Source organism: Drosophila biarmipes, chromosome 2R (genome assembly GCF_025231255.1).
Source record: "Drosophila biarmipes strain raj3 chromosome 2R, RU_DBia_V1.1, whole genome shotgun sequence".
NCBI lineage: Eukaryota > Metazoa > Arthropoda > Insecta > Diptera > Drosophilidae > Drosophila > Drosophila biarmipes.
Window position 1 is genome coordinate 15,292,474 of NC_066615.1, and position 27,597 is coordinate 15,320,070.

The window sequence follows — 27,597 nt, forward strand, 5'->3', positions numbered from 1 at the left end:
CAAAAAGTCGCCGGCAAGTGGCGAAGAGCGCCTGCGCCGTCCAGCCAGTGGGAAAACTATCCCAAAAACTGGCTCTGGAAAATCCTTGCAGCCAGTCGCACTCGCAGGCGCTACGGGGCAGGTTGTTCGCAACGGCAGCACACGCGGCGTATACGTAACGTGGCAAAGGGCACGCTGGTTTCGTGCGGCGAGTGAAGGTGCTGCAGTCCCAGACCATTATCCCATCAATTAGAACCCCAGAGGGGGCAGAGGACTCACCTGATTCTTGTGCCTAAACCATTTTATTTGGTGCACAAACAGTTGGCGTAAACAAAACGTGTCCAAGGCACTGGAAGAGCCAGCCACATCCATCGCTCTGCCTGGAAATTGCGTCAGGCTCACGCAGCTTCCACGAAGGTTTCGTGGGAAACTGGCGATGCTGCTGTGCGACATTCACCGTTCTGAGTTGGCCCCAACTGCACGTGGGCCAGCTTTCAGTTTCGGTGCCATTTAACCCCTGAACACCAAGAGCAGCCCATAGAGCATACCATAAATAAATCCAGAAGCCAGCCTGTAATCAGACAGGCAATCTTCCCCATCCCTCAGTGCGTGTCGCGCCCTGTGATTCCGGCTTTTGTGCAACTGTCTACCGTGTAATTGAAATTAATGATCATTGTGCCTGGCTGTGTAATTCCATAAAATAACTCTAATGTCCCGCACTGAATCTTAAAGAAACCGCGGCACTCTGATTTATGAAAGTGCCACCCTGAGGGACGAATATCACTCAGTTCGGCGAAATTCATCTCGCAAATTGATGTGTGACAGCGAGGTGTGAAATATTGTCCAGGGAAGATAGCAAAGGGTTATTCTCCTGTGAGAAAGAAGCGAGAGTCTCCAGGGCAAGGATTTGTTTATGTAAAATTTCAGAAGAATTTCACTTAGTTTTTGTTCTTAAGAAGATTTTGTACTTGAGTAATTTTAAATCAATAGGAAAGGTTTCTTCTCCCTTGAGAAGGAAGTGGTAGAAAGTCTCCAGTGAACTGATTTTTTATTTATCTATCAACTTAGCTTTTGTTCTTAAATAATTTGAAATCAAGTGCATTTTGTTGACCCCTTATTCTCTTAAAATGGTGTGAAATATATCTCAATCTAAGCAAGATTTGCAATCATTGAACTCCCTTTACAGAGTGCAAAATTGATTGCAGCTCATTAGCGGCAATTTAGAAAACAGAAAACAGAATGCGAAGGAAAAAGAAAAGTGTAATGATAGCCACCAGGAACCCAATCCGACTTTAGTGCCAATAGTGCAGTAGTGTCGTGTTGTTCGTGTCCATGTTGTGATTACATAATGAGGCGCTGCTGAGAGTCAAAGTTAAAGGAGAAGTTGCCCAGTTCAGCGAGCCCACAGCCAGGCAGCCAAGCCATATCTCAACTCGCCGCAACGAACTCAGCCAAAGGAAAGGGAAGACAGAAGCACATCAAGGAGCCCAAGGAGCCTAAGGAGCCGGAGGATGCCCTTCGGGCGCAAGTCCCCGCTGGAGGCCCTGGCCCTCCCCGGCGTGATGCTCGCCTACAAGTACAGCCAGTTCCGCCAGAGACGCCGGGAGGCCGCCAGCCGACGGGTCACCGAGCGCGAACTCTCGGCGCTGCACCATAAAATCGTGAGTACAAGCGGCGAGCATCGGAAAACAAAGTCATTTCTCAAAGCCAGCGGGCGGGTATATTCGCTCTGCAGCGGGAGTGCCTAGCCCTAAAAAGGAGAGTCCTGATTAGCACTACGAGGTCTGTAACTTCTGAGGATGTCACTTACTTCTGACCGAAAAAAGTTATTAGCAGATATATTGTGGGTGAATAGATTCTTTAGATACATAGGTACAGGAACTTATGAGAAACCTCATAAAGTCTAATGAGTATTTACTTTTTTTCTTTTAGGAAAAATATAAAAATATTAGTTCAGTGTTTTTATTTCTAATTAAAATTAATAAAATTATCAATATATGTACAAAGGTTATTTTAAATTTAAAGCTTATTTCTAAAAAGTGTTACTTTATACTTTAAAGAGAAGCTTATAGCAAGAGTGCGACCAAAAGTATTTACAAAATAATACAGTTTTCAAAGGAAAAAAACTATAATGGTGTATTTTCTAGAAAATAAATATTTTTTAAATCATTTTTAGACACCAAAACAACATTTTGGAAATTTTTAGAGTATAAGAATCACATATTTTCTTCTGGAAGATACAGTACTTTATAAATAGTAGAAGTTTAGTAGTAGAAAATGTTTCCGAAAACTTCTCTTTTATTCGTGAACGATAAAACATCTAATATAAATCGCAGTACAGGGTACTTAAAAGTTCATTATCCGAACATATTCTTCCTTTTTTGTTTATGTACCGGCTTGGTACCTTCGGCTCCCACGCCTTCGCCTGCGAGCCATAAAACGTAACGCAATAAAAGAAGCGAGACGAAGGGAAAAACAGAGACGGGCGTTTATCAAAAGCAGGCGAAACGCGGGCGAATGTCGGGAGAAAGTCGGAGGAAAGTCGGGCATCATTAGCCGCGTGGGGCGGTGGCAGAGCTGTCCGAAAAAGAAACGCCTCGGCTCTTGAGCCCTTTTAAAGTGCTGTTTGTTTTGCTCCGGCCTCTCACACTTACAGCTGGCAAATAGTTATAAAAATAAAAGGCACACACAGCCATCAAACACATCAAAACAAGGTGAGAGCGGGCTGAGCTCGGCTTGTCATGGCCCGCAAAAGTAGGCAATAAAAAACGCCATAACTTGCCATAGTTCACATGTGTGTGTGTGTGTCGCTCTAAACTTATTTGCATTTTAAGGGTCAATAAAAAGTGTACAAGAAGGCAGGAAGCCAAAGTCAAAAAAAGTTTTGCCATCGAGATTTCTTTGGCCAATTGCCGTAACATTTTGCTATTTTATGAGATACACACTTTGATCTTGGCCACAAAAGGAGCCAGGAGACTATAATAGATTGTCATCATGGAGTTTACTATAAATGAGGAACTGCAAAAAAATTAAATAAGCAGAGGGTTTATATATATATATATATCCTATATAAAAAGTGATGATTTAAAATTTAAAAGTATTTTCAGTTAACATTATTTTGACTTCGATTTTTAATTAAATTTCTATAATAGAAATAATATAATAAATTTCATCCCTGTTAAATTTTTTAAAATATTTGTTTCTTAGTCTTAAATTAAAAATCCAAACTAAATTCATCATTTTGATCTTTATTTTTCAACCTTTTTTGTGAGCCCTGCATAGCCATTATAATCTTTACTTTGACTATAAACCAGCAGTAAATGCATAAGTTGCCCCATTAAACCCTTGTCTAAAAAAGTTAGCATCATTTAGTGTACCAACACTACGAACAGCGTTTCAGAGGGAAAGATTAAGTTGTAAAGCCCGACTCATTTGCATTTGCTACAGCACCGAAATGTGCAACGCGGCCGACTGCAAAGTGCTAAGTTCACTTGGGATTTTACGAGACTTGTTTGAAATTTATGACTTTCAAAGCCATAGACAGCCACGCCCACTTGCCAAACACACTCGCACCCTCTCACCCGCTTGTCCGCACTCAAGCACTTATATAAGGAGAGCAGCAGCAACAAACACAACAATTGCCAAGTGCACAAACAGGGAAAAAGTGAAATGCTGGCACTACTAAGCTGGGCTCAACTGTTTTGCATAAAATCCGATGCGTGACTGTAATTTCTCTACGGCGACCTTGAAAAGCGGCTCACACCAGCACCCGATACATTTGCAAGCACACGAAAAATGCTTTTATGCAACATTAAAATTCACAAAAGCATGGCCAGACTGCCTTTCGCAAAATGCTTTTACAATTAAATGGCCCTTGGTTGGCAATTTCGCTGCCACTTTCTGCTGCCTGAATGGGGAATTCGGGCTGGAACTCTGAGTCAGACTAATTACAAAGCAAGTCCCTTAAAGTAACAACTATCAAAATGCCAAAACCATTTAAATGAATTAAAACAGTTTTATTTAGAAGAGTATATACTTTACATTTTCAAATTGACCAAGTGATTTCAAGTACTATATCTATGTGTTTATAAAGTCAAATGTATTAACATTTTTCGTCACATACGTCATACGACCTTGTTTAGGGATGTTTTCGCTGAAAAAGAGCAAACAAATTGGACATGCCAAAGTAAACTTTGAACTTTTGATTATAAATTCGCCATAACCAATTACAATTTTCTACATTAGCAACCGATCATTAAATATATATAGCCCTTGTTATTTTCTTACTGATCAAACTAAAGTTTTTCCTACCAAAATGAAGTCACCACTATTATTCCTGGCCATGCTCTACATCGCAATAAAGCTCCCTTACGGCAAAGGACGATGAAATTGTACAACCTCAAAACAATATAATTTTGCAAATAATAAAATAAAACTACAATTTGTTATTCCTCTTAAAATGCAACTTATGCATGTGTTTAGGCTATAGCATACCCAGGAATACTTAGTGTAATGCTATAATTATCAAATCAATTTTTTTAACATATTTATTTTTTATATATTCTAAAGATAAATTTCCTCTAAACTGGGTGACAATATCTTATGGGTGTCATTGGAACATAAGCAAGTCAATGTTATATATTTTTTATGTATTATATAACTTGAGTTGGAACGAAATATTTATTTATATTTAATCCATTTGTTAGGAGTGTATAGCCATTACAAATTAGATTGTTCTACCTCTGCTTGCCTATATATAATGCTTTTAGTGCAAGCTAACTGGAAGACTAAAATGAAGTTATCACTCGTTCTTATATCCATTCTTTATATACAAATGTGGTGGGGAAAACGACAAAAGCCACCAAAGTAAAATAAAAACTAAAAAACCTCTTATTCTGTGTTTTTAAATTTACAATACATAAGCAAATGTGTAATTCTTGGTTTATATGACAAGGTATTTTAAAAATATGTTTTGTCTGTAAACCCACTCTTAAAGCTAAGGCTAAGGGACTCTGTAAAAACACCACAAATATTCCAAGAACAACCAATCTGTATCGAAAATCGCGGGTTAGGCTACAGATCCTGCTCACAAACATGCTCCATAAGAACCTGACACATACCGCCCCACTACGCCAGCTGAGCCCGGCTAAGCCCGTGTAATCCCGCCGAGAAGAGGACCTCCACGCCCACGGAAACCCACCCACACACAGGCGGAACACGCACACTTGGCGTCGCTTGGTAATCCCCAAAAGTATGCAGCGACAAAATTGTCATTTGCTTCGTGCTGAGAGAACCGGAAGAAGCGGACCCAAAAACGGGGCGCAGAAGCGGCCTTTCGCGATATGTTATTAATGCAAATACGCATAATATATAACAAGTTGATTAGCCGAGCGCAAGGGGAATAGTGCTGAAAATGGGCCCAAAACTGGGACTGGGACTGGGCCTGGGCAGACAATCCTGTTCGTAGCTAAAAGGAAAACGCTGTCAAAAGCAACCTCATCCCTTAGAATAGAAGTCGCGTGACCATCCAACATCAGCGCAAAAAAACACGAAAACTGTGAAAGCCCAAAGCGAGACCCCGAAGAAGGACCTCTAACTGGACATTTTCGGACAGGCAATGGAAATAAAATTTATAATTTACTTTGCAGAAAGGCCGGCGGGCGGAAGTTGTCACCTGGCGTGGCAATGGAAATAGGTGCAAATTAATGAAGCCCCAGTCTGCGGCAAAGGTCAAACTCTGCCCTTTTTGCTGGTATTTTTCGCAGCCCCTTTTTTGCTTGAGCCCAAATTGAAATGTAGGCAAGCTGATACATGATTATTAGCTGCTGCTGCAGTTCCTGCATTTCAAATGTCCTTTGCATTTTCCTCCATCTCCGTCTCGCTCCCTGCCCAGCTGCCGCTTGACCTCTCGCCGACCAGCCCCCCGACCCCTGTGGGTCTTTAGCAATAAATGACCGCACAATTTGACTTGGCACTTGCAACGTGCACACAAAAAATTGGAAAAAAAAATCCAGCTTAGTCATCCGAACGCCAAAACAGTTGCTTTGGCTTTGGGCTTGGCTTTGGTCTACGGGTTCCTTTGAGGTCCTTTTCAAGAAACCTTGGCATTGGCTTCCCTTCTACATGGGGTGTGGTAGTCTGGGCTTAATATCAATCGTAGAGCATATCAAATAAAGTACTAAAAGTACCTATTACTCGTTTTTTCGTTAAATAAATATATATTTTTTCCCGAGCAATTCCGAAAATAATATTAGTCTCACATTTTTAAATTTACCTAAGAACAAGTTAAAATATTCGTAGCGGCACAAAAAACTATTTAGGTTTTCAATCTTAGCGAAAATAATATTAGTCTCACATTTTTAAATTTACTTAAGAACAAGTTAAAATATTCGTAGTGGCACAAAGAACTATTTAGGTTTGCAATCTTACATGAAATAACATCAATGATCGTATAGACTTTAAGATGAGTAACGTCAATGCTTTTTAGATACTTTTAAAAAGGAAACTTTTTCGGTTCTTCTCATCAAAATTTCACTTCACAAGAAGTTCAAACCATCTTTAAGCACAAATCGTTACGATACCTATAAAAACAAAAGAGTATCCAATGGATATGCTTTGTAAATTCCTTTTACCCCGTGTTTCCATTGCATATCCTTTGTGGTCAGCAGCACAAATATTTGCCATTGCATTCAGCCACCCGCCCTGAATCGCTTGACCATAAATCAGGCACAAAAAGCATTTGAAAGTAATTCCATTTTGAGTGGCCGCTTTCCATGTGCTCGACACAGCGCCTTGGGTGTCGTTTCGGATCGGTTTACCTTGCACTGAACCAGCGCCAATCAGAAGCTGCTACTGCTGCTCTCCCCCCTTTCGCCGGACACTTGAAATAAATCATTAAGATCGGGGCATTAGTCAATTTGATGGCCGCTGAGCCATTGCCATTTAGCGGGAAATGGTCATTAGAGGGGACCGCGGGGGCTTTGGGATTTGGCACGCAATGCGGGAGCCGGATATCCGCTGGGTGCTTTCGCCCAACTCCCCCTTCCAAGAAGTAATTGAACTTTTGTGTCGCAGCAGACACGCAACTTTCTGCAGGATAATGGCGAGCGACATCGCTCCTCGTCTTCCTGAAATATATAAATTCAACTCTACATGCGAAAATGTCAGCGTGTGCTGCCTTTGTCGTCTGCGAACTTCCGCTTTTCCTTCCCCGCAGCGCCCCCCCTGCAATTAGAGTGCATTAAACTTTAGTGTTTACGCATTGGGTTTTGTTGTTGTCCCTTTGTTGCTGCCAGATTTCCTTGGGCCATCACGTGCTGCAGCGAAAAAGGGGTTGTAAAAATGTACCTCCCCCCATTTTCACCCTCGAAACCCCCACTTTTTAGGGCGCGGCAGTGCATTAGCGCAGGTCACGCGATGTCTGCACCATTATACTATAGCACACCATACAGTATATGCACACACAAACATATGGGAGACTAGCTGGAATCAGGGTATATGGCATATTTATAAGGGGGGACTTTTCAATGTAGCCAGCAGACGTTTACCTTAATTGCATTGATTGGAGCATTTAGAGTGGCCAGTCGATGTGGAGCACGATACGATATGCATATGTAATTATTTTCGAAGGTTCTTCAAGTTACACATTAGGCTGATAATTATATACAGAGGGGAAATACGAAATGTGCCAAGGGGGGGGTTTTAGTTTAAGAGATTTTTATATTAACTGAAGAAGATATTGTTTTATATTGCTTAATGAATTGAATAAGCAAACGATATTATAAATATATTATAAATAATTTTTCTACATCAGTTATCTAATAATGGTTGATTAAAAATAAAATTTATTTGATCTTTATTTTAAAGTAATTTTTAAATGTTCCAGAGGAAAACAATTTCGAATTTTCAAGCTTTATAATATAACTAGAGAGGCTTGTTTAATTTCATTCAAACTTTTAACTTTTAAAGGATTTTTTTCTTGTTTTTGTATTTTTTAATTCATATGAAACCTTTGTTATTAAAAAACAATACCAAAAAGTAACATTTTTTGAAGAATGTCATTGCCGGCAACAACAATTTTATTTAATAATTTAATTTTCTGATTTATTCCAACAGTATTTCAAGTACTCTTTGAAGAACCTAGACTTTATAGTACCATAGTAAAATTAACAAATTTACATAATGACCCCCAATAACAGTTAAGCTTTAATAGGCCCTTAACATCTAAGATTGGTTGATACTTACGCCAACCATTTAGGTTAAGGCCAAAGCAATTCCATATTCCAGGTCGGTTGCACAAGCTCACGCCCATGGATTTTCCGAACTCTTTGCCTTAACCATTGTCACATTTCATTACGCGCCAGTGGAGATAAGGCCGCAAAAAGTTTTATCCCCTGCCGGGCGGCTGCTATGCCAGAACAAATAAATAAAAATTCAGGCAAGATAATAAAAAACGGCAGGGACAGCGAAAAATGTGGCGGGAAAAACAAGTACAATATATTGTAAAGGAGGAACTCGGGGGGCGGAAGCGAAATTGGAACTGGGCCCACTGCACCAACACAATTGCGAGCTCACGCACACACACACATGGACCACGCCCACTCACCAACACACTCGCAAGCTCCCGCCTCGGGCAATGCGTTTCGGTTTGAGCCCAAGGCCAGATTTCAATTAAAATTTATTGTTTGTGCCAAAGCGAAAGCGAAATAAATTGAAATATAATAAATTGAAAAGAGAGATTTATTTTTAAATGGCGCCCAACGAAATAGTTTTGGCGGCCACCTCCCCCTCAGAAACAGTCGGTTCTCAACAGTTACTAAACACTCGCCACTCAATGGACCCCTTGCAATATACACATACGAGTATATGTATATTGTATATTCGTGGGAAAAATCGGTTTACAGGCCAACACTTCATCCGGGAACTCTTCTCAATAACCTGAAAAGGGTTAAGGGGCATCCAGCCACGGCCACTGAGCATTAACAAAAAGCGGGGAAATAGGAAAGAGGAAAAACGAAAACAACTTGTTCCACACATGAGCTGCCCTGAAAGCAGCCTGGAAATATAAATAACCAAAGTGAAACTTTCCCTTTCCCTGCCTGCCTCCCTCGCAGTCGCCGCCTTTTCACCTGCCCAACTGCAGTGCTTTCCCCCTTTCCGCCTGTCATTTTGATTTCAATGAGTTTCCATCCGAAAATGGCATCGCTTCGGTTTCACTTTACACGTTTGTGTTAAAAGCCCTAATTACACTCTCAGCAGCCAGCAACCACCCACCCACCGCCCACACATCCTGGCCCACATGTGTCTAGTTGGCAAATTTGACACTTTTCTCATAATTCTGTATGGCTGGCAAACAACCATGGTGCAGAGGAAGAAAACAAAAGACGTTCTTTAGATTTCCTGCTGTTTCTAGTTTTATTTAAAAAAATAATAATGAATTTAAAATCAACTTTAATTTAAGATTATAAAAGTCTTCTTTAAAGTATGAAAGGATATACTTAAAGCCGTTTTCTCAATGTCATGTAAAGGTTATGGTTAGGCTTTATTTATCATAATTTAACATAATGTTAAAACTGAAATAAATGTTGTGTTAAATTTAATCTGAAAACTTGAAGAAGAAAAGTAGGCGAATTTTTTATTGTCAGTTTTGTTTTGTCAATCAATAAATTAAGTTAAAAAAATTTATTTTTTAATAGTTCTTAAACTAAGTTAGTCTTTTTTAAGTTATAAAATATTCACTTTTTTTTCCAAGTTAAGGTTCTGTCAGAGAAATTTAACATAATTTATTTTTAATGCAATGTTAAATTCGATTAAAAAACCTGGCAAAAAGTAGGCTATGTTTTCCTTCAGTTTTGTTTGAATTTTAAATAGAAAATATCCTCTGGTTAGAAGTTTTTATTTTACACTGTGTTTTATTGAGATACTGAATTTTTTTAAAAAGAAGAATTTTAGGATCTTGAACCACGAATATTAAAATCAGTCCCAACAAAAATAAAATACATTTGAAAATGTGAGTTTTGACAATCTGCTTGTGGTATTAGCGCATATTTTTTTCAGTGCCCTTCGGCCGAGTGGCTCCTGTGCTCCTGTGGTTTTTGTTGCTATTGTGGCCGGGGCCCAGCAGCTGCAGCCATGGGTGTGTGCTGCCTGTTTGTGTTGGCCAGAGTTTTGCAATTAGTCCAGAGCCTGACAATTGATGGCAGGCGAAGGATGAGCCATCCGGTGCTCCCTGGAAACCCATACAAGCCCGTCCCCAATTAGTTGTCGACAAGCCATTTCGCCCCGCACTTACATATTGTTTGATTTGACTTTTATGGTTTATAATTGGTTTTTAATGTGGCCGGCAATTAGCAGGCAGCAGCGGCAACTGGGACATCTCAAAGATTTAATTCCCCCACATAGCCATGTCATGTCGCTCGGTGGCCGCCATAAAGTTGTCTCCATAAAATCGCTAGATTTATGTCCCGCCATTGAGGAGTGACACGAAGAACATATTAAATGTAATAAATTCACTTAGCGACAGCGCATATCTACACTTAGAAAAACTCACTGACACGTGAAGCACGCCTGATATAAATGCAATTTCTCTTCATGACAATATTTTCCCGGCGAGCATGCTTCAAATAAAGAAGTCAAGAGCTGCGGGGAAAAGGCTGGAGGTGCTGGGGAAAATGTGGAAAATGGGGTAGGTCGGTTGTGCAGCCCTTAATGGAATTGTTGCCTCCACTTCGCAATTATCGGTGCATGAAAGGGAAAGTGCAGCGGGGCGGTGATAAGGAACAACAGTAACATCAGCAGGAAAGTCATATGCCAGCACTTTCCCACAGAATCGCTGGGCTGAATTGGGCGGAACGGAACACGGGGGGGACCCAGTCCCATATCGATTTCATTAATTTTCCTTTTCTTTAAAGCCTGAAAGCCCGAAACTGAAGGATTGACTGGCTGACTGATTGCAGTATGTACGTACATGCAGGCTGTTGTATTTCAAGAGGTCACCTACTTTCAGGTGTCAAAGTGCCTGAAGTGGTTCAAAAAAGTGAGACAGTGGGAGCGAAAATGGGAAATACTTTCTACGTACTTCACCAAAAAAGGAATTAAATATTTTGTATTAAAAGGATCATTCAACTTTTTAACAATTTTTTTAGAGTCCATGCATGCACTACTTGTTAGGCACTACTGTTTAATCAAATATTTAGGAACCCAATATGTTTTCCTTTCATTTCCATTCAACATTCCTTCATTTCAACCGACTATTCTCCTACATAAATGGCGTGTTTATAGCTATTTTAGATCTTAGTTAGATTAAAGTGCAGACCCTTATCCCCACCTTTGGCCACTCGAAGCCACCGCCCTTGAGCACACATGTGTTCAAGTTAGAGCAAACAAGAATAGGGACTAGTCACGGTATTAATAATCAATTCCAACCTCGATCAATCAGCCAGCGCTCATTGACAGCTCCAGGAATTTCAGCTGGAACCCAGGATAAGCCCCCATATCCTTATACCCCTGCACGTTCCTTTCTAAACCTCATTAGCCACCGCATTTTTTGTGAGTCAGCAGCGAGTCGTTCGCACGTGTCTCGCGCAGTTGTCGCCTGCTTTGCCATCCATGGCATGCCCCACAGCCATAGAGGGGTGAGATCCGGGACAGGGGCTGCGTGGGGTTAAGCCGGCAAGGCTAAGGAGTGTTTTTATTATTGGCCTACTTTACCTGCCCGCCCACCGCGAAAATGTCCATAATCGACAGTTGGACAGAAATGCGCTGGAAATTACGAGGGGAAATAAGCGAGTGCGCAATCACAGCGAATTTATTTGATTGCTCAATAGGCAAATTGAATGGTATTTATATAAATTCTCCGAGCCATATACCTATATGTTTTGGTGGCAAATTTTCCTAATTCTTTGGGAATTATTCTGGGATTGTTTTCTTGGATTAAATTATTGGAATTTCCTAGCCAACATTGATTTTTTCTGTGCCTTGTTATATTTTAATTGTTTTTAACTATATAAATATATATATTTTTCAATCTCAATTAAGCAAGTAAGACCACTTTGATGCCAATTAATTTGGAAAATATTTACTGCCCATTTAGGCCACCAATCTTGGCTAGAAATACCAATTTGGAAGCTATAAGAGATCCCCAATCTTAGCTAGAAATTACAATTTGAGGGCCATACTAGAGAGTCGTAAAAAAGATTAAGTTTTACAGCCAATTACTCAAACCTTGGACATCACTCTAACAACACGGAGCTTCATCGGACCTCATTCCCATCCTGCGCCCCAGGGATTGTGCAACTCTTTATCGATTCCAGCGAAACCATTTAGATGTGTCCGCTCATCAAGGCCTGGCGGCCATTAAATATAAATTCGACAGGCACTCGGCCATCTGCAGTTGACCCAAAAAGCCACTCGACTGGGGACCTGTGCCAGGAGGGCCCCCCAAAAACTAAAACTCACAAATCATTGAGCGGTTCGAGACGAGCAAGTGCATTCTGTTGGGCATGGGCATCGACATAGGCGATGAGTGATGGGGAAATTGCATCTGCACCCAGTTGGCCGAGGCTCTGGCTCATTAATAATGCAGCCGGCATGTGGGGCTATGAGGCCTCGTTTTCCCGAGTCGAGCCCTTCCGGCTGGCCACACCAACTTCCACTGCCACTTCCACTTCCCGAAGTTCCACTTCCCAACTTCCGCCGCTCGTTAGGCGATGGCTCGTGAAATGAGCTCCGACGTTCATTGCACATTATGGCCCACGTCCTGTATGGCTTCTGTTGCTCTTTTTCAGTCCTGTTTTTTATTTTCCTCTTTTTTATTCCAGCCCCTGCATAATTACGGGCGGCGGCTGCAGGCCGAGTTAATAAACAATCTGCACTCGATGGGGCGAAGGCGCCTACTTGGCAGCGTATTATTCATTAATTACTTTTTAATTGCACTGGCAATAGCTCAACTTCGAGCACAATTCTGTTTCGCTTTTTCCGCCCTGTCCTCGTTGCGTATACTTGATATTTCGCCGGGTATGCATATACATTTTGGCTGCTCTAAGGTTTCCCCTTGCGTCATAGGCGTATCCACTTTGCATGTCCCTCGGCGCGGTGGGTTGTTTTTTTATATTTTTCGGTGGGTCTGGGCAACTAAATTAAATTACTTGCCTTTTAGAGCGATTGTCCTGATGAGTCACGGCTAAAAGTGTGCAAATTGAGCCCGCTCCCGAGCTGCCTTTTTTTGGGTATGACGAGGGTTCTGCAGACTGTCGCGTTGCTACCTGAATTTTTGATGATGTTTAAAGAGCGGACGATGTGGGGCCTTAAAAGTTTCAAAAATGAAAGAGAAAAGTTCATCTTTAGTCTGTCGGGGGGGCAACTTTCTTAAAGAGTAGAAAAATACAACTTTTCTTTAATGGCTTTCCCCGCTTGTATACCATACCATTTCTATGCAAGCTAAAGTCAAGGAGTGGAATTCCTTTCTTTAATATTTTTTTAAGAGCATCAATTCCAATTTCTAATCCATCATAAAATCCCCCTTTCAACTATTTATACTTAAGCATATTTATTTAAACGGCTTTCAAATGCCCTGATTACGTGCTAGAAATACTTAACCCAAAGATCACAAGAGCTGTTGCCCAGGAGTGCAACATGGGGCTGAATAGCTGCCCACATAAATCTCAACCGATGGAGGACGCTCTTGGGAGTGGGAAACCAACAGCTCCCCATCCCTCGAGCACTGTGTAAATTCCATCACGTCAGTGAGAACCTGTCAATGTTGTTGCTCAGCGCGTTGTTGTCCTCGTTCTCGTCCTCGTCCACGTCGCCCTGCTCCTGCCGCTGGCCCAAAACCCAGCGACTGACAGATGTCTGCCTGGTGGCATTAGGTGGCAATTTGTAGGCAATGGGCAGCCGAGGAGCCAGCGAGACAATTGGCCTCGGCCGGCTGCTCCGTCCGAAGGGCTTGGCATCGTTCGTATCCAGGAAGAATTTGCCACGAATCCTGTAAGCGGGGCTATCAGCTGGATTTGCACAGATTGAGCGATTTCCCAACTCACCTGGGATCCGCCCCCATGCCCATGAAGGCGGGGCCGCCGCCTGGCTCCCGGCAAACGCCAATCATTTCGGAGGGCTCGCAGCGCTGGGCGGGAAATCCGCGGGGCTGGGCCACGCTCTCCACAAAGTACTCCCAAGCCCGCTGGTGACTGCAGCCGACTGAAAGGGAATATTTAAAAAAGGACGAAAAAAAATTATTCAAATTTGAAAGCGATATAATGATATTGCAGCATTAAAAAAGTTTCCAAAAAAATATAATTTATTATTACTGTTTCTAGTATTGTAATTTTTTGGAGTGTATTTTCAAGAAAATTTCTTCTTAAAATTGTTTCTTATTTTCTCTATATAAACGGTTTTAAAATAGTTTCTTGAAAGAGCTTTTTTATCAAGAGTTTAATTAATTTAACCTATTAACAATAAACTTTACGATCTGTTGACATACACACTTCATTTTACGTTGTTGTCTATTATTTTCTGAGTGTAAATACTGTTTGAATAATGTAACCTTGGCGAGGGCTTACCAATTATTCCCAGCCAGTTGTTGGCTATGTTCTGCTTGGCACAGCCCGGCTGCAGGGGTCGTCCGCCGTTCGGATAGAAGTCCGCATGACCCATGGCCGCCGGGTTGCCCAGCAGTCCTCCGTCCGTGTGGATGACGTCCACGAACCTGGCGTCGCTGGGAGTGAGCCGGCGGTTGGAGCTGTTGCCCTCGAAGAGGGGCAGGGCCGGATCAAGGGCCGTAATCCGGGGGAGCTTGATGCCCCACTCCTGCAGCTGCTTGCCGGCGAAACCGGCCACCTCGGCGCCCAGGCTGAAGCCAATCAAGTGGATGTACTTCGTCGGATAGCCCTTGTCCACCAGGAACCGCAGGAACCTGGCCAAATAGCGGGCCGTCACCGGCAGATTCTCCACGGCATTCGAGTACCAGGGCACCGCTGTCATCGCACTCCAGTCGATGAGGATGACATTGTAGTTGCCCCGCCTCAGAAATGCTGCAGGGGGAGATGGTCAGGATGTGTTTTTTTATTTTTGGGGGGACCGGGACCGGATGTCCCCACTCACCATCCTTGAGCTCCTGGCTGCTCTGCCGTTCGCCGGTGGCCGATTCCGAGAAACCGTGCAGATAGATGGCCAGCGGGTAATTGAAATTGAAATTGCTCTGTGCCAGCCGGGCATCGTCGCTCAGGTGGAGCAGTTGGGCCGAATTGCGGTTCCGGCTGCAGGAGAGGAGAATGGGGACCCAATTTTGATGGCCCTCAATATGCATGAGCTGGGTTCGGGGCATGGGTCGCCATGCGCTTACCTGGTGTACAGCATGAACTTTATGTCCTCGCGCTCCTTAATCGCACAGCAAGTGGAGCAGGAGCCGCGCGGGGCGGCGCTGTAGAAGATGGGCGAGCCAGCTGGCAAATATAAATATGTATTGAGCAATAAGAATTAGGATGAGGGCAATATATATAAGAAAGTAAAGGTATAAATAGGCCCAAGAATAGCAAACAAATTTTGATTAACCAACACGATTAGTTGCTTAACTATCAAACATGATTAAGTAAAGGAACATGCAAAAACTGTGCAATATGAGCGGGCCCAAACGATTGAATTGCCAATTTTACTCATCAAAAAGAAACTATTAATTATTCAAATAAAAAAATCTACACATTACGAAAACGTAGCTATTAAATCGTAAACATAGGAAGAAATAAGATTCCTTTAATTATTAAAGAAAATATTGAAATTTGTTGCCAGTATTTTATTGTGGCTTGGGTTACTAATCACTAGTAAATAAAAAATTAAAAATTAATTACAAATAAAAAATTTAAATATAAAAGAAATACAAAAAAACGAGTGTGCTAGATTTTTTTAGCAAACTATTTTATTGCTCAATTTTACATTTTCATTGGATATGCTTATTAAAAAAGTTTAATACTTTTGATCAATTTTATCACTTAACTTTTCTATTTTTGGCGTAAAATATTAAAAATAGTTTCGTACTTGTTTATGCTATAATTTATACTTCAATAAAACCATTTATATTCCAACTAAATTAATGATTGCAAAAAAAACGCCGAAACAACTTCTTACAAAACCGCACAAAGTTAAGGCGGAAATCGAATTTGTCAAGTGCCAAACTCGAGCGATTTTATTTAGAGCTCGGAATACAAAACTAATTGATTCATTAGCTTCATTAACCCGCTGGCGTCGCGTCGAAATGCCAGGTAGCCACAGCCATAACATAATAATAACAATAACAAGCGACTATAACAACGGGCAAGCAAATCCAAGCCAAGTCAGTGGCTAAGAAAACGAAACTGGCCTAACGAAGACCGACTCGGCCGTGAACTTGAGGGGAGTTAAATGAAATCAAGTGGAATGGTATGTGGCGTGGCTGTGCCTCTGGCTGTGGCCAACCAAAGTACCAGGGGCAGTGGCAGTGGCAGTGGCAGTGGCAGTGGCACAAAGACAGCACGTGACGCATACGCCGCGTGTTACGCCGGCGAGGCGAATGAAAACCGGTTTTCATTTCCATCAGGTTTTCGAAGTTCACACGGCAAAGAATTTAATCAAATCGATTGGTGGGTTGGTGGCTAAGGGGGCCAAAGAGGCAGCACCACTGGCAGTGGGTCAACCACTTTGGGATGTCAATGGCGCTCCTCTACCTCGAGTGGCTTTTTCGCTCTTTCTGTTTTGCTACACATTTTCATCGTCAGCTGCGAATGCATGCGGATTATCACTTGATTAGATGCCAAGTAACAATGACGTTGACCTTAGCCACTGCCGGACTCATTTGCAATTCTGTCCACTTATCACCTTCCGCTTTGCCTGCAAAAAAACTATATCAACTTTGGAATGGTCTTCTACAAGTATTTTATAAATTAATCGGACTAGAAGAGGTTTAGCTAAATTTAATAGATTTCAAATAAATTGTGTTCCAACTAAAAAAAAAATCATTTTAAAAATGTGTATAAATCATTAGCATAACGGTTCCGAAAAATTAACACTACATGGTTTTTTTCTACCAAATCGATATGATAATATTAATTTATAGGGAATATAAAAACAAAACTCATAAAAAAATCCATATAAACCTAATCATTAAGAAACTATATAAAATCTAAAAAAATATATAGATAAGCTATTGGATTTAAAAACTACTTTTTTTAATAATAAATAAAGAAAGTAAAAATTTAATTTGTGAAGAAAAACTACATAAAAACTTGAAATCAAGTTATTAACCACAGGTTAGAGTATCTTTATTTCGTTTTCCGCGGTCCTTCTTCTGACTTAACCATACTCCAAATTTTATGTAAGTAGCTTAAATATCTTTTATTTATGTAAAGCGTTAATTTGCTGCAGAGCGGAAGAGTTTGTCGCGCTTTTTAGAGAAGACTGTTCCGCTGTTGTTTTTGGTATTGCCATTTAATACCATTTTGCGTATGCTTTGTTTCCACGTTGCTTTGCGACGTCATGGTGTGCATTTAATTTGTATTTCTTTTTCTTAATTACCGCGCTGCTGGCTTCAATTTAAATGTATGTTCGTTCGGCTGGCAGTTAATTAGCGGCTTTAAGCCGCGGTGATTGCTATGCTTGCACTCAGAACTTTACGGGCACCGGCTTTATTCTCCAAGCCGAGTGATTCCCCAGCTGACATTGAAAATGGTGTGGCTTACGCCATTAAGAATGTCGTAAAGTGCCGGGCATAATGATCTATATAAGTGGATGATGAAGAGGGGGGCTCTTCAGCTGATATGCGATACATTGATGATTTGTTTGGCTAGTCAATAAATCTTTTGTTCCCACCCCACATATTTTGAAGGAGCCCTCCTTCACGGCCCACTGGTCATCGGCGCTGACCTACCCCAAGTCAAACATTGCCGATGGTCAACAATTGAATCTTTTAAGTGCGCGTATCCACAAAGACGACAGCTGTTTGGTTTACCAGCCACTCCGCCTTGAACTTATGTGCATTATAGTAACGCCCCAACCGCCCACTTGGGGCACGATTTTCCAGCTGACATTGAGGCAGAAGCCATGCTAATAGATGCCACTTTCGGTTTCGGCCTCAGTTTTCAATCGCAATCGCGATGTCTCAACTCACCCAGCAGAAATGTAAATACATTGCATAATGTCGAGGTGGCCGGCAACACCATGGCAAACACAATAAATTAGTTTAAATATTGGCCCGAGTTGGCGTACAATGAACCCCCTTCGATTTCGGGCTTGCTATTCCAATTCACTTTCGTACGCGAAAATCAGCATTCAAATCGGTTTCCGCCTTTGATTTTTACGTTTCTGGTTAGGTTGTCTTATTTGCTGTTTAACTGAAAACAAATCACGATCGATAAGGAAAACGCTCTGTTCTCGGCGAGCGGCGAGTGCTGACTGAACGATCGGAACTCCCGATCCGTCGAGCTAGACCCTCTGCAGCGGCCGACGTCGCTGCCAATCTGATAAACAGAATTCGCGAGGCCCTAAAACGAAAGACTGAGGCAACAAACTTCGTAGCGGCTGTAAGCCATAATGCGTTCCCTATTTAAATGAGTTAATCAGGCATGCGAAGCCGCTCGGAATCGTAAAATAGTTCTCGGCTTCCTGATTGTCGCGCGTCCAGCACCCACACCAAGCCAACCGCCACCCACTCCCTGCCGGGCATGCGAAATGAGCACCAGCCCACCCAGGTGATCTCTGCCGGGCGAAAAGGCCAGCCAAAAGTTCAGCCGGATCCATCTGACAGGCGGCTCACCTTGACCAGATGCGACTTTCCGCTTCAATTCACTTATCGCCCCTCGATCGCATCGAACATCCGACAGCCTTTTAGGGGCAGATACATCTTGGGCAAAACAAATCGTTATAGATCGTCGGTATGAGCAGATGCCGTTAAGTTAGCTCCAAGTTTGCTTGGTAAGCAAATCCAAAAATTAAATTAATAATGTTGGGTACCTTAGCTAAGGTCGCAGACCCTTCTTTTTTAGATTTGCCTTAATTGGTACTGACCAATCCTTTGTATCTCGGATACCTTTGGTTTGTGCAGGTCAATCAGCATGGCTCTGATTGCACATTAATCATGCGAAATATAGCAAGCAAAATACTGCGAATATATAGACTCAGGGCATTCAAAGTTCGAGCCAATCATATCTTGAATTTTTTGAATGCGGGCGTGCAATTTCGCGGCTTTTTTCGCCGTCGTCCCAGCTGTCAATAAATACAGCGCATTCAGCGGCAGCTAACTGGGTAAATTGATAATATATCTTAGTGTTTAAAGATTCTGGCAAGCCATTTTAGTGTGATTTTATTGAATTATATGTGGAAAAAATATAACATTTATTTATTACATCTATCATTTCATTCTTTTTATTAATTGAAATAAATGTATTTTATGAGAATATCAGTTTTAGATATTGACAGTTCGAAATTTTTTTAACGATTCTATGTTACTTGTGCACGTTTACTCGCTTTTAGTTTTTTTTTATATATATTTAATAACCAAAATCTTAAATTAATCTAAAGTTTAAAAAATACAGACCCCTTCAACATTTTGTCAGCGTAACCAGGTAGCCATGGCCGCCGAATCGATGACCAGTCAACCAGAGATCCATCAGCTGTTCGTACAGACAGCAAGAGATAATTGCAACAAGATTCTTTGGACATTTGTGGTTGCCAATCGAACACTTGATTGATTTCCACCTGCTTGCATAAGCCACAAAACACCAATTAAGTTTGTACCTTGCATATACGCAATTAAACCGCAGAAGCCTTCGTTGGCGAACAATTTGCACGCTTTTCAATGTGACATTGAGGAGCCCTCAAGTGCAAGGGCTTCACATCGAAACCACACAGTCAAGGAAATCCAAGTGTTCTATGTTCTAAATCAAGAGCAAACTCATTAGTGGTATTCATAATTGAAGTTGAGGGAAAATGAAAAATAACACATGTAGACAGTGGAAAACTTTACAACTTCCTTAAGCCTTGCTCAAATTTACTGCTCGCAAATAATAAATACAATTGATTTTGCAACAAAGGGAGCATTACCCAAAAATAGCCATATGAACTATTAATAGCTTAATGGGATCGTAAACCAGTTCATTCAATCAGCGCTTAAAAAGCTGCTGACTCACAAAATTAATTGCCCGAGGGGATGGTCAACAATGGGGAGTTCTTATTAATGGAAAGATTCGAAATCAATAACGAGTATCTTGTGTTTAACGATCCGCCTGCCAGACTGAGGTCGCACACCCAAACTGACCTCAGAAGGCGTCTATGCAGATATTAAGATTGAGAGATACAAATACACCCAGAAACGAAGCGATCAGACCTCAGCTCATCAAAAATTTGCATAATCACTCGATGATTCGATCCGAACTCAGACCGTTAGGCAATGCGTAGATTGCAACGCTAATTTAGCGTTTTAAAAATTGTATCTCTAGTGTTTAAAGTGTCGACTGCTAAAGATACTTTTTCGACTGACTTCATAGAAAGCCGAACTTCACCATATATTTCGCATTTAAATTTCTTATGCGTATTGCACAATATCCTATATTGTTCTTGAATGACATTACCTAAGCTTTATTTGTTTATGAGCAGTTAAATAATTTCAAACCAACCAAACTTAAAAAACCAACATTCAAAACTTTTACGAGTGTCTCTAAATCACCATAATTTTTAGAAAATTAAAAGTTTGCAATTGTGGCACCATTAAATTTTAGTAATTTCTTATCTTTACTTGCCAGCTTAATCAGCTGTTGCTAACAATATTATTTGCTTCACTATAGTGAACGGTTTTCGCTACTCTTTCCTTACTTCCAACCCCAGTAGTAACTCATTTTCATTTTATCAGCTTTAAGGGAAAATGAGAAAATGTGTAATAATGAGCTTATCTTTTTAAGAACTCTGGGGTCTTTGAAATTCCTGCTCGTCTCGTAGTTAATAGTCTCAGCTCCGTTTGCACAGCTTTTAACTGAATTCCTTGCATACTTTATGGCGGCAGAGCTAAGGGAAAATATTAAAAATATTGCTAGACTACCCAAAGGCTGAAGAGATTTAATATTCAACGATTTTATTTCAGGACTACCTAAAGGCCACATTCAATATCTAACGATTTCATTGCAGGACAAGCTGCTGAGCAAACTGGAGGAGGAGAGCGAGCCGGATCCTCCCACCTCGCAGGAGGACGAGTGTGTGATCTGCATTAATGCCCGGGCCACCATGCAGACGTCTCCCTGTGGCCACCGCGTCGTCTGCCGGCGATGCTTCGTGAAGACGATCCAGAGTGCGGTGGCCCAGCGGCTGCTCCCGCTGCGCTGCGTCATTTGCCGGGCGCGAGTGAACCGGCTGACCTCGTCCTCGGGCACCTGGCGCATCCAGGAGTCGGCCAGCAGCTACTCGATGGGCGCCAAGAGTTGGGCCTCCGCCGGAGTGGCCGCCGGCGGGGTGGTTCCCTCGGCCAGCTCCTACTCGATGAACGATGCGCACAGTGGGCACCACTCGTTCCACCAGCCCACGTTGCACAAGTCGGCGGTGGGGCGGCACCATACGCACCACTACACGCCCCGCGGATCGACCCATGGCCATGGTCGGGTGTCCCAGTCGGATAGCCTGTACTCGATGAGCTCGACAGGATCGGCGGCGTCGTCGGCCTCCGGCTATTCGCACTACTCCAAGACGTCTTCCATATCGAGCAACGGTCCCTGCTCACCGGCACTGCCGGTCGGGGCTTCCAGCTCCAATCACCTGGCACCGCCATCGCCCACCACCCACCATCATGCGCACGGCCCGGCCTCACCCACTCCCTCGGGCTCCTCCGGCAGCTCCCTGTCGCCGCGGGACAACGGATCGGCGCACTCGCATCATGGTGGTGGCTGCCCAATCGGCTGCTCCGGTGCTGTGCCAAGGAAACCGCTGAACACGCTCAGTAACAGCTGCTCCACGCCCGTTTCCGGTTCCTCCTCCAGCGGAAGTGGCGGCGGCGGGGGAGGAGTGGGCGGAAACGGAAGCGGTGCCAGCGGAATGATGACGCCCACGCACACGTATCCGGGTCGGAGGCACGTGAAGAACCGGCTGATGGACATCCAGAACCGCCTGCCGCCCATCAAGGAGTTCCGCAGTCCGGCCAAGGTGCCGCATCCCTCACCCGTGCACGTCAGCAATCCCAGATTTCGGTAAGGAAAACTATGTGTCTGTGTATCTAATAGATAAATAATTGTTAGGATGTAGAAATTATTCTGTGAGTATGGTTTTTAACGAATGCTACATGTTTTTCCACTTTCAGTTACTCCACTTACACCAAGTCCAGTGCCCATGAGCTGGCTCCACTGCTGCGGGAGCCCGGCTCCTCTCCTCCGCCACGTCGTCCCAGTCCGATGAACATCCAGCTGAGCTGCTCCGCCCTGGCCCCGCCCCCCTTGAAGGCGGGCGGGGCAAAGATCTGCCCGGTGACCTCGAAGAACTCGCTGCCCAAAAACGCTTACGTGATGCCCAAGGACAAGAAGCCGCCAGCTTCTGTGCCGCAGGGAAAAACTACTGGCACTGCCTCCAAGTCAGCCCCACAAGGAGCCGGATGCTCCAGGGCCTCTGCCGGATGCGCTGCCACCAATTCAGGATCAGCGGGATGCGGATCGGCTAGTAATCCCAAACCCAGTTCAAGCTCTTCCAGTCGCAGTTTTCCGCTTTTCTCCGCCGCCAGCAATCAGAGTGAGTTTAGTCATTTCTTTTCCATTTAGGAAATCATAATTGCATTTACTAAAATATAGTCAATGACGAGGTTAATTATTTGACACCTTCCTGTTCCAGGAGAGAAGGCTGACAATAAGAAGAACGAGTCCGTTGAGCGCAAGAAGAAGGAGGAGAAGCTCAAGCTGAAGGCCGAGAAGGAAGCCCGGAAGGTGGGTGAAATGGCGGGGAATTTGGTATGGCCCGACCTCCTCTTTGTTTGGAAGATGCATTGTTTTCCCCTCGGAACCCCTAAGCCAGGCTGTGCATATTTGTATTGTTTGTAATTGGCCTCGTTCCGTTTTCCCCCTTTTTTGCCAACTGTTTTGGAAAAGTTTTTCATTAATCGCGGGCGAAGGGGATTCGGGAAGTGGGCGGTGGGCGGTGGGCATGTTCTGAAGCCATTGTGCCGGCAAAGCATAAATTTCCAAACTTATGAGCACGGCTGGCTCATAAAGCGCAAGCAATTCCGATTTTCATGTTTGTGATTTCCTCTGCATGCAAACAAAGTTTTACATTTTGCATTCTGCATTTCGCAGGAGGAGAAGCGACTGGCCAAGGAGGAGGAGCGTCTGGCCAAGCTGCACGCCAAGGAGGAGAAGAAGCGGGGCAAGAAGGAGGCCAAGGAGCTGCTGTTGGCCAACGACGGCAACAGCAAGAAGTAAACCCAATTAGCCAGCGAAAGCGCATATTTCCAGTTGCAATTCTAGCCCTAAGACCATCACCAAGTACCGGGTTCCGTACTATATCAAAGCAGATCGGATCGGATCGCATCAGGTCGCCACCTCACACACCTCGACACCCACATACGAATCGAGCTTGATTGTATTTTTAGGATACTATTTTGTTAGTTAGCCATTAATCGTTTCTATAAGTTTCTTACTGAACTGGAAAAACCAAGCCAAATATTTGAAAAACTTGAATCACACTAAAAATCATTGAGTATTAACACCTTGAAAAGAGTTAAGATATAGTTTTACCATCGTCAAGATTAAATTAATATTTTGATTCAAGATATGTAGTTGGTTCTACCAACAAGTAAATAAAACAACTGTTTTTTTTTTATAAATATCACCTAATTAGTTAGACTGCTTAGACCCCTTCGTTTTGGCTTTTTTAACCGCTTTCTCAGACGGATAAAACCATGCCAAGCCTTTGTATAAATGATAAACCTTTGGCAAGCCCTAATTCATCCTTGCTTTCATTCCATTCTTAGTTTTAAGCAGAAACTTCCGCTAAGTTTTCTTTGGATTTACTGCCCACTTTCATAACTCTTCACCGTCTAGAGATATGATAAGAATGTTAAGACATTGCTGCCTTTCGTTCACCATCAGTCCCAATCTAAGCTCATTTGTATCATTATCAATTAAAAGGTTGTTGAAACAATTTCAATTTGAACAGAATCTGATAGAAATATCCGTAATAGACCTTATTACTTTCAAGTTTCCGACTTCTAGACTCCCAAACAGTATACCCCGATAATAGAGAGAGCCCCGTCTCGAGACATAGAACCATGACCACTCTAAGGCAAGCCAATGTTAGAGCCGAGCTTTAGCGAACGTAAGCCAGAATCCGGATATATTAACAAATATGTACTACCAGTATGTTAACATGTTGACTTAACAAATTGCGAAAAGCGAGAGAATATTAAAGTAGTTTTCATATACCCCTCTATATATATTATATATATATGTATCTCTATCTGTAACTAAATCTATAGAGTCCATACCTATATTGGAAACTGTTCAAACGGCAAACATAAGCAATGTTTCGATGTATGTATGTGTATGTGTGTTACCGAGATTGTTTTAAAAACAGAAAAAGATATCCCCGCAGAGGGGAAAACCAATAAAGAATCCATTATGTTGAAGCCTCTTCCTGCTTTTCGATAAGTTTCGCCTCTGCCAAACGCGTCTTCTCTTTCAGGCACCGGTTGAAGACCTTGGAGAAGATATAGGGCAAGTCCTCCCGGCACTGGAGATTTCCCAGCTTGTGTAGAGCCCCGAAGTCCAGGCAATCGATGTGGTCATCTCCATTGCAGTCCTGGCCGTGCTTGAACATATAGCTCTGCACCGTGTTGGCGGCGCAGTGGGGCTGGTTCACGCAGTTGGTGAAGGCTGAATAAGGGACTTTTAATCAATACATCAAGCGGGGATCTTTAACCCACCATCGTCGGAAAGGGCCGTATCTGAGGGCAGTGTAAGTTGGCCCGCCTCCACCCAGTAGCCCCAGGTAATCCGGAAAATGCCGCAGGCCCCGTTTACACAAATTGCGGATGCATTGCAGCCACTCATTGTTTCGCACAGACAGTCCAGGCAATCTTCCGTGACGGGCTTATTTTCCACTAAATACAGAGAACAAAAATATAACAAAATCGAAGAATATTAATTTGAGATTGAGATGACTTCGCTCTCAAATTTTTTGAATCATCAAATCATTAAAATAAAAAACTCTTAACACCCAAAAAAATCGATCGAAACTCAATTTTCTTTACCAAAATGCTTTTTGAAAAAAGATAGAAAACGAAATATTCCTGAATCGAACAAATATTCTTGATTTTCGTCGTTGCTTTTTGTTTTGTAGGTGTATAGATGTTTAGTAAGTATGTTTTTTTGTAAATATTAATGTTGTACAAAAGATAGAAGAAAAAGTGTATGTTTTTAGTAAAACCTTTTGTAAGTAAAACTTGTACGCTATGATTTTTAACACCTTAAACATTTTTTAAAATAATATCTTTTATAAATTTTTGCTCAAGATGCAATCCACTTTCCAAAAGTTAGTATATTTAGTTTTAATATTATTAGTTCCCAGTATATTTTCACTAGTCGTGTACGAGACAAGTGAAATGGGCGGATGTAGCGGCCGGCTTTATAGTATAAAGCTGTTCCGATAAACAGGCTTTAGGTTACAGCGAAAACACAAATGGATTACCATAATTATAGAGCACTTCTACCACGTACTAAGTCCCAATGAGCACAGTGGCTCGAGTACAAAAGCCGCTCCGGCTCCACACTTTCATAGATCGAAACCACATACCCTCCAGGCTGGACCCACTGTCCACTAGAAGCCACAAACAAGCCAAGCCGACGAGTAATCAAAGCATATCTGAGCTTGAATCCGATGGAGAAATGAAAACCCGACCTGCTGCCGCCGTGTTGACCACAGAACTGATTTAAGTTGCCTCCCAGCCACTTGTTTATTAATCAAAATAACGCCTATATTAGCAATGCAATATTCGCACATAAATTACGCGGCATCTTCCCCATAAGTTAGCTACTAAATACTAGTTACTGTACTAGGCAAGCGAAGATTAGCTGGATTTCTGACGCTTGACGGCCCGAATGGCGCTTCTCAAGCAGTTCTTAAAGATACTCTCGTAGGTGTAGGGCATGTCCGCCTTGCAGTTAAAGGGACCCATGTAGTGGATGGCTCCGTAATCGTAGCAGTCCTCCACTTCATCGTCGTTGCAATCCTGCCCGTACCTCACCATATAGCTCTGCAGGGTATCAGCTGCACAGTAGGGATCATTGGCACAGTTGGTGAAAGCTGGAGATATTAAAAAGAAAGCTTATCATGTGTAAAAAGATGAGGAAGATGATCTCCTTTCTTACAACTATCCGTCAGGGGCGAGTCGCCTGGAATGGTCAACCTCCCCGAGTCCACCCACTGATCCCAGGTGATCCTGAAAATGCCACATGCCCCATTCACACACACCGCCGTGGCGTTGCAGCCGCTCAAGGCCTCGCACATGCAGATCAGACACTGCTCCGTAATGGGTTTTTGGCTCTCGGCCTGCACATATAACCCGCCTATTGTCAGGCCCAGCAGGAAAAATACTATATGCGTAGAATGCATATCTCAGCTGCCGGATTTCAATTCACTTCCGATTCGTTGCGTTCCGCGATTGTTCAGCCACTGAAACGATCTCAGCGGCGACTACTGACTTTTATTAAACACGGCGCCAATCTGGTTTTTAGCCCCGGTTGATACCTGCTATTTATTTGTTCACAATAAAAAAGGTCAATTTATCGGCATAATGCTTTTTTGGCTTGGAACGTGTAAGGTAATGATATTTAATCACTCCAGGCCCTCATCCTCGAACTTCTCGATGCACTCCTCGAACACGCTCTGGAATTTGTAGGGCATGTCCGCCTGACAGCCATAGGCCCCCAGCTTGTGGATGCGCGCATAGTCGTGGCAGTCCATCTCGCCATCATCGTTGCAGTCCTGGTTGAACTTCTTCATGTAGTTCTGCACCAGGTCGGCGGCACAGTGCGGATCGTTGGCACAGTTGATGAAGGCCTTTTCCGAGTCGGGATGCTCGCCGTTGACGGTCAGCTTTCCTGCGTCCACCCAGTAGGCCCAGGTGATGCGGAAAATCCCACAGACTCCCTTCTCCGGACTGGTGCAAATCGCCGTGGCATTGCAGCCGCTGATGGCCTCGCAAATGCACGTGAGGCACTTCTCCGTCACGGGCTTATCCAGCACATGACCTGATTGTTATATATCTTAAAGATATCTTTATATATCCCAAATATTTCCAACGAAAACCCACCTTGACCCTGCACTGAGGAAGGCCGCAGCTCCAGCAGTAAGAAAAGGAAGCATACCAGGAAAACTCTCATCCTCCGAACTTGCATCTAACACCTTTGCACCAGAAGCTGAACTAAAACTGCAAATGGTACTGAGCCCAGTGAACTGAGTACTCGCCCGGTAAATCCGCCAATCTAGCGGGTAATACCGGTTTCTAGGGCACATCCATAACTATACGAACCATTAACGATATTTACACGATACAACCACCCTTAGCTTTAAAAACATGGCCAATTAAGTTTATAATTCTTTATATGATAAGCCTTAACGAATAGTACTTAAATC

The 27,597-nt window shown here is 42.8% G+C and overlaps 5 protein-coding genes across 9 annotated transcripts; 1 reads left to right on the forward strand and 4 right to left on the reverse strand.

Annotated features, from left to right (window-relative positions):
* The first annotated feature begins 100 nt into the window (after positions 1-100).
* Positions 101-24,589, forward strand: LOC108036496 (uncharacterized). Of its 5 annotated transcripts, none has more exons than XM_017112689.3 (6): positions 101-197; positions 1,166-1,640; positions 21,121-22,169; positions 22,280-22,701; positions 22,801-22,892; positions 23,259-24,589. In XM_017112689.3, exons 2-6 carry the CDS (start codon positions 1,491-1,493, stop codon positions 23,382-23,384), a joined length of 1,839 nt encoding a protein of 612 aa, XP_016968178.1. In that variant the 5' UTR covers positions 101-197; positions 1,166-1,490; the 3' UTR covers positions 23,385-24,589. The 5 variants fall into 5 exon arrangements, with proteins under 5 accessions (XP_016968178.1, XP_050743434.1, XP_050743435.1 ...); XM_050887477.1 differs by having other exon boundaries at positions 124-808; XM_050887478.1 differs by having other exon boundaries at positions 124-632.
* LOC108036497 (pancreatic lipase-related protein 2) lies at positions 13,530-18,631 on the reverse strand. The gene is made up of 6 exons (XM_017112690.3): positions 18,113-18,631; positions 15,320-15,419; positions 15,079-15,233; positions 14,538-15,008; positions 14,019-14,175; positions 13,530-13,963 (listed from the first exon to the last, which is right to left on the reverse strand). Exons 1-6 carry the CDS (start codon positions 18,162-18,164, stop codon positions 13,714-13,716), a joined length of 1,185 nt encoding a protein of 394 aa, XP_016968179.1. The 5' UTR covers positions 18,165-18,631; the 3' UTR covers positions 13,530-13,713.
* LOC108036199 (lysozyme 2) lies at positions 24,373-25,976 on the reverse strand. The gene is made up of 3 exons (XM_017112190.3): positions 25,970-25,976; positions 24,887-25,063; positions 24,373-24,836 (listed from the first exon to the last, which is right to left on the reverse strand). Exons 1-3 carry the CDS (start codon positions 25,974-25,976, stop codon positions 24,580-24,582), a joined length of 441 nt encoding a protein of 146 aa, XP_016967679.1. The 3' UTR covers positions 24,373-24,579.
* Positions 25,891-26,663, reverse strand: LOC108036498 (lysozyme). The gene is made up of 2 exons (XM_017112691.3): positions 26,331-26,663; positions 25,891-26,265 (listed from the first exon to the last, which is right to left on the reverse strand). The coding sequence occupies exons 1-2, from the start codon at positions 26,572-26,574 to the stop codon at positions 26,030-26,032; spliced, it is 480 nt and encodes a 159-aa protein (XP_016968180.1). The 5' UTR covers positions 26,575-26,663; the 3' UTR covers positions 25,891-26,029.
* Positions 26,664-26,684: 21 nt separating this feature from the next.
* LOC108036499 (lysozyme) lies at positions 26,685-27,414 on the reverse strand. Its single transcript, XM_017112692.3, has 2 exons — positions 27,275-27,414; positions 26,685-27,212 (listed from the first exon to the last, which is right to left on the reverse strand). The coding sequence occupies exons 1-2, from the start codon at positions 27,357-27,359 to the stop codon at positions 26,797-26,799; spliced, it is 501 nt and encodes a 166-aa protein (XP_016968181.1). The 5' UTR covers positions 27,360-27,414; the 3' UTR covers positions 26,685-26,796.
* Positions 27,415-27,597: the final 183 nt, after the last annotated feature.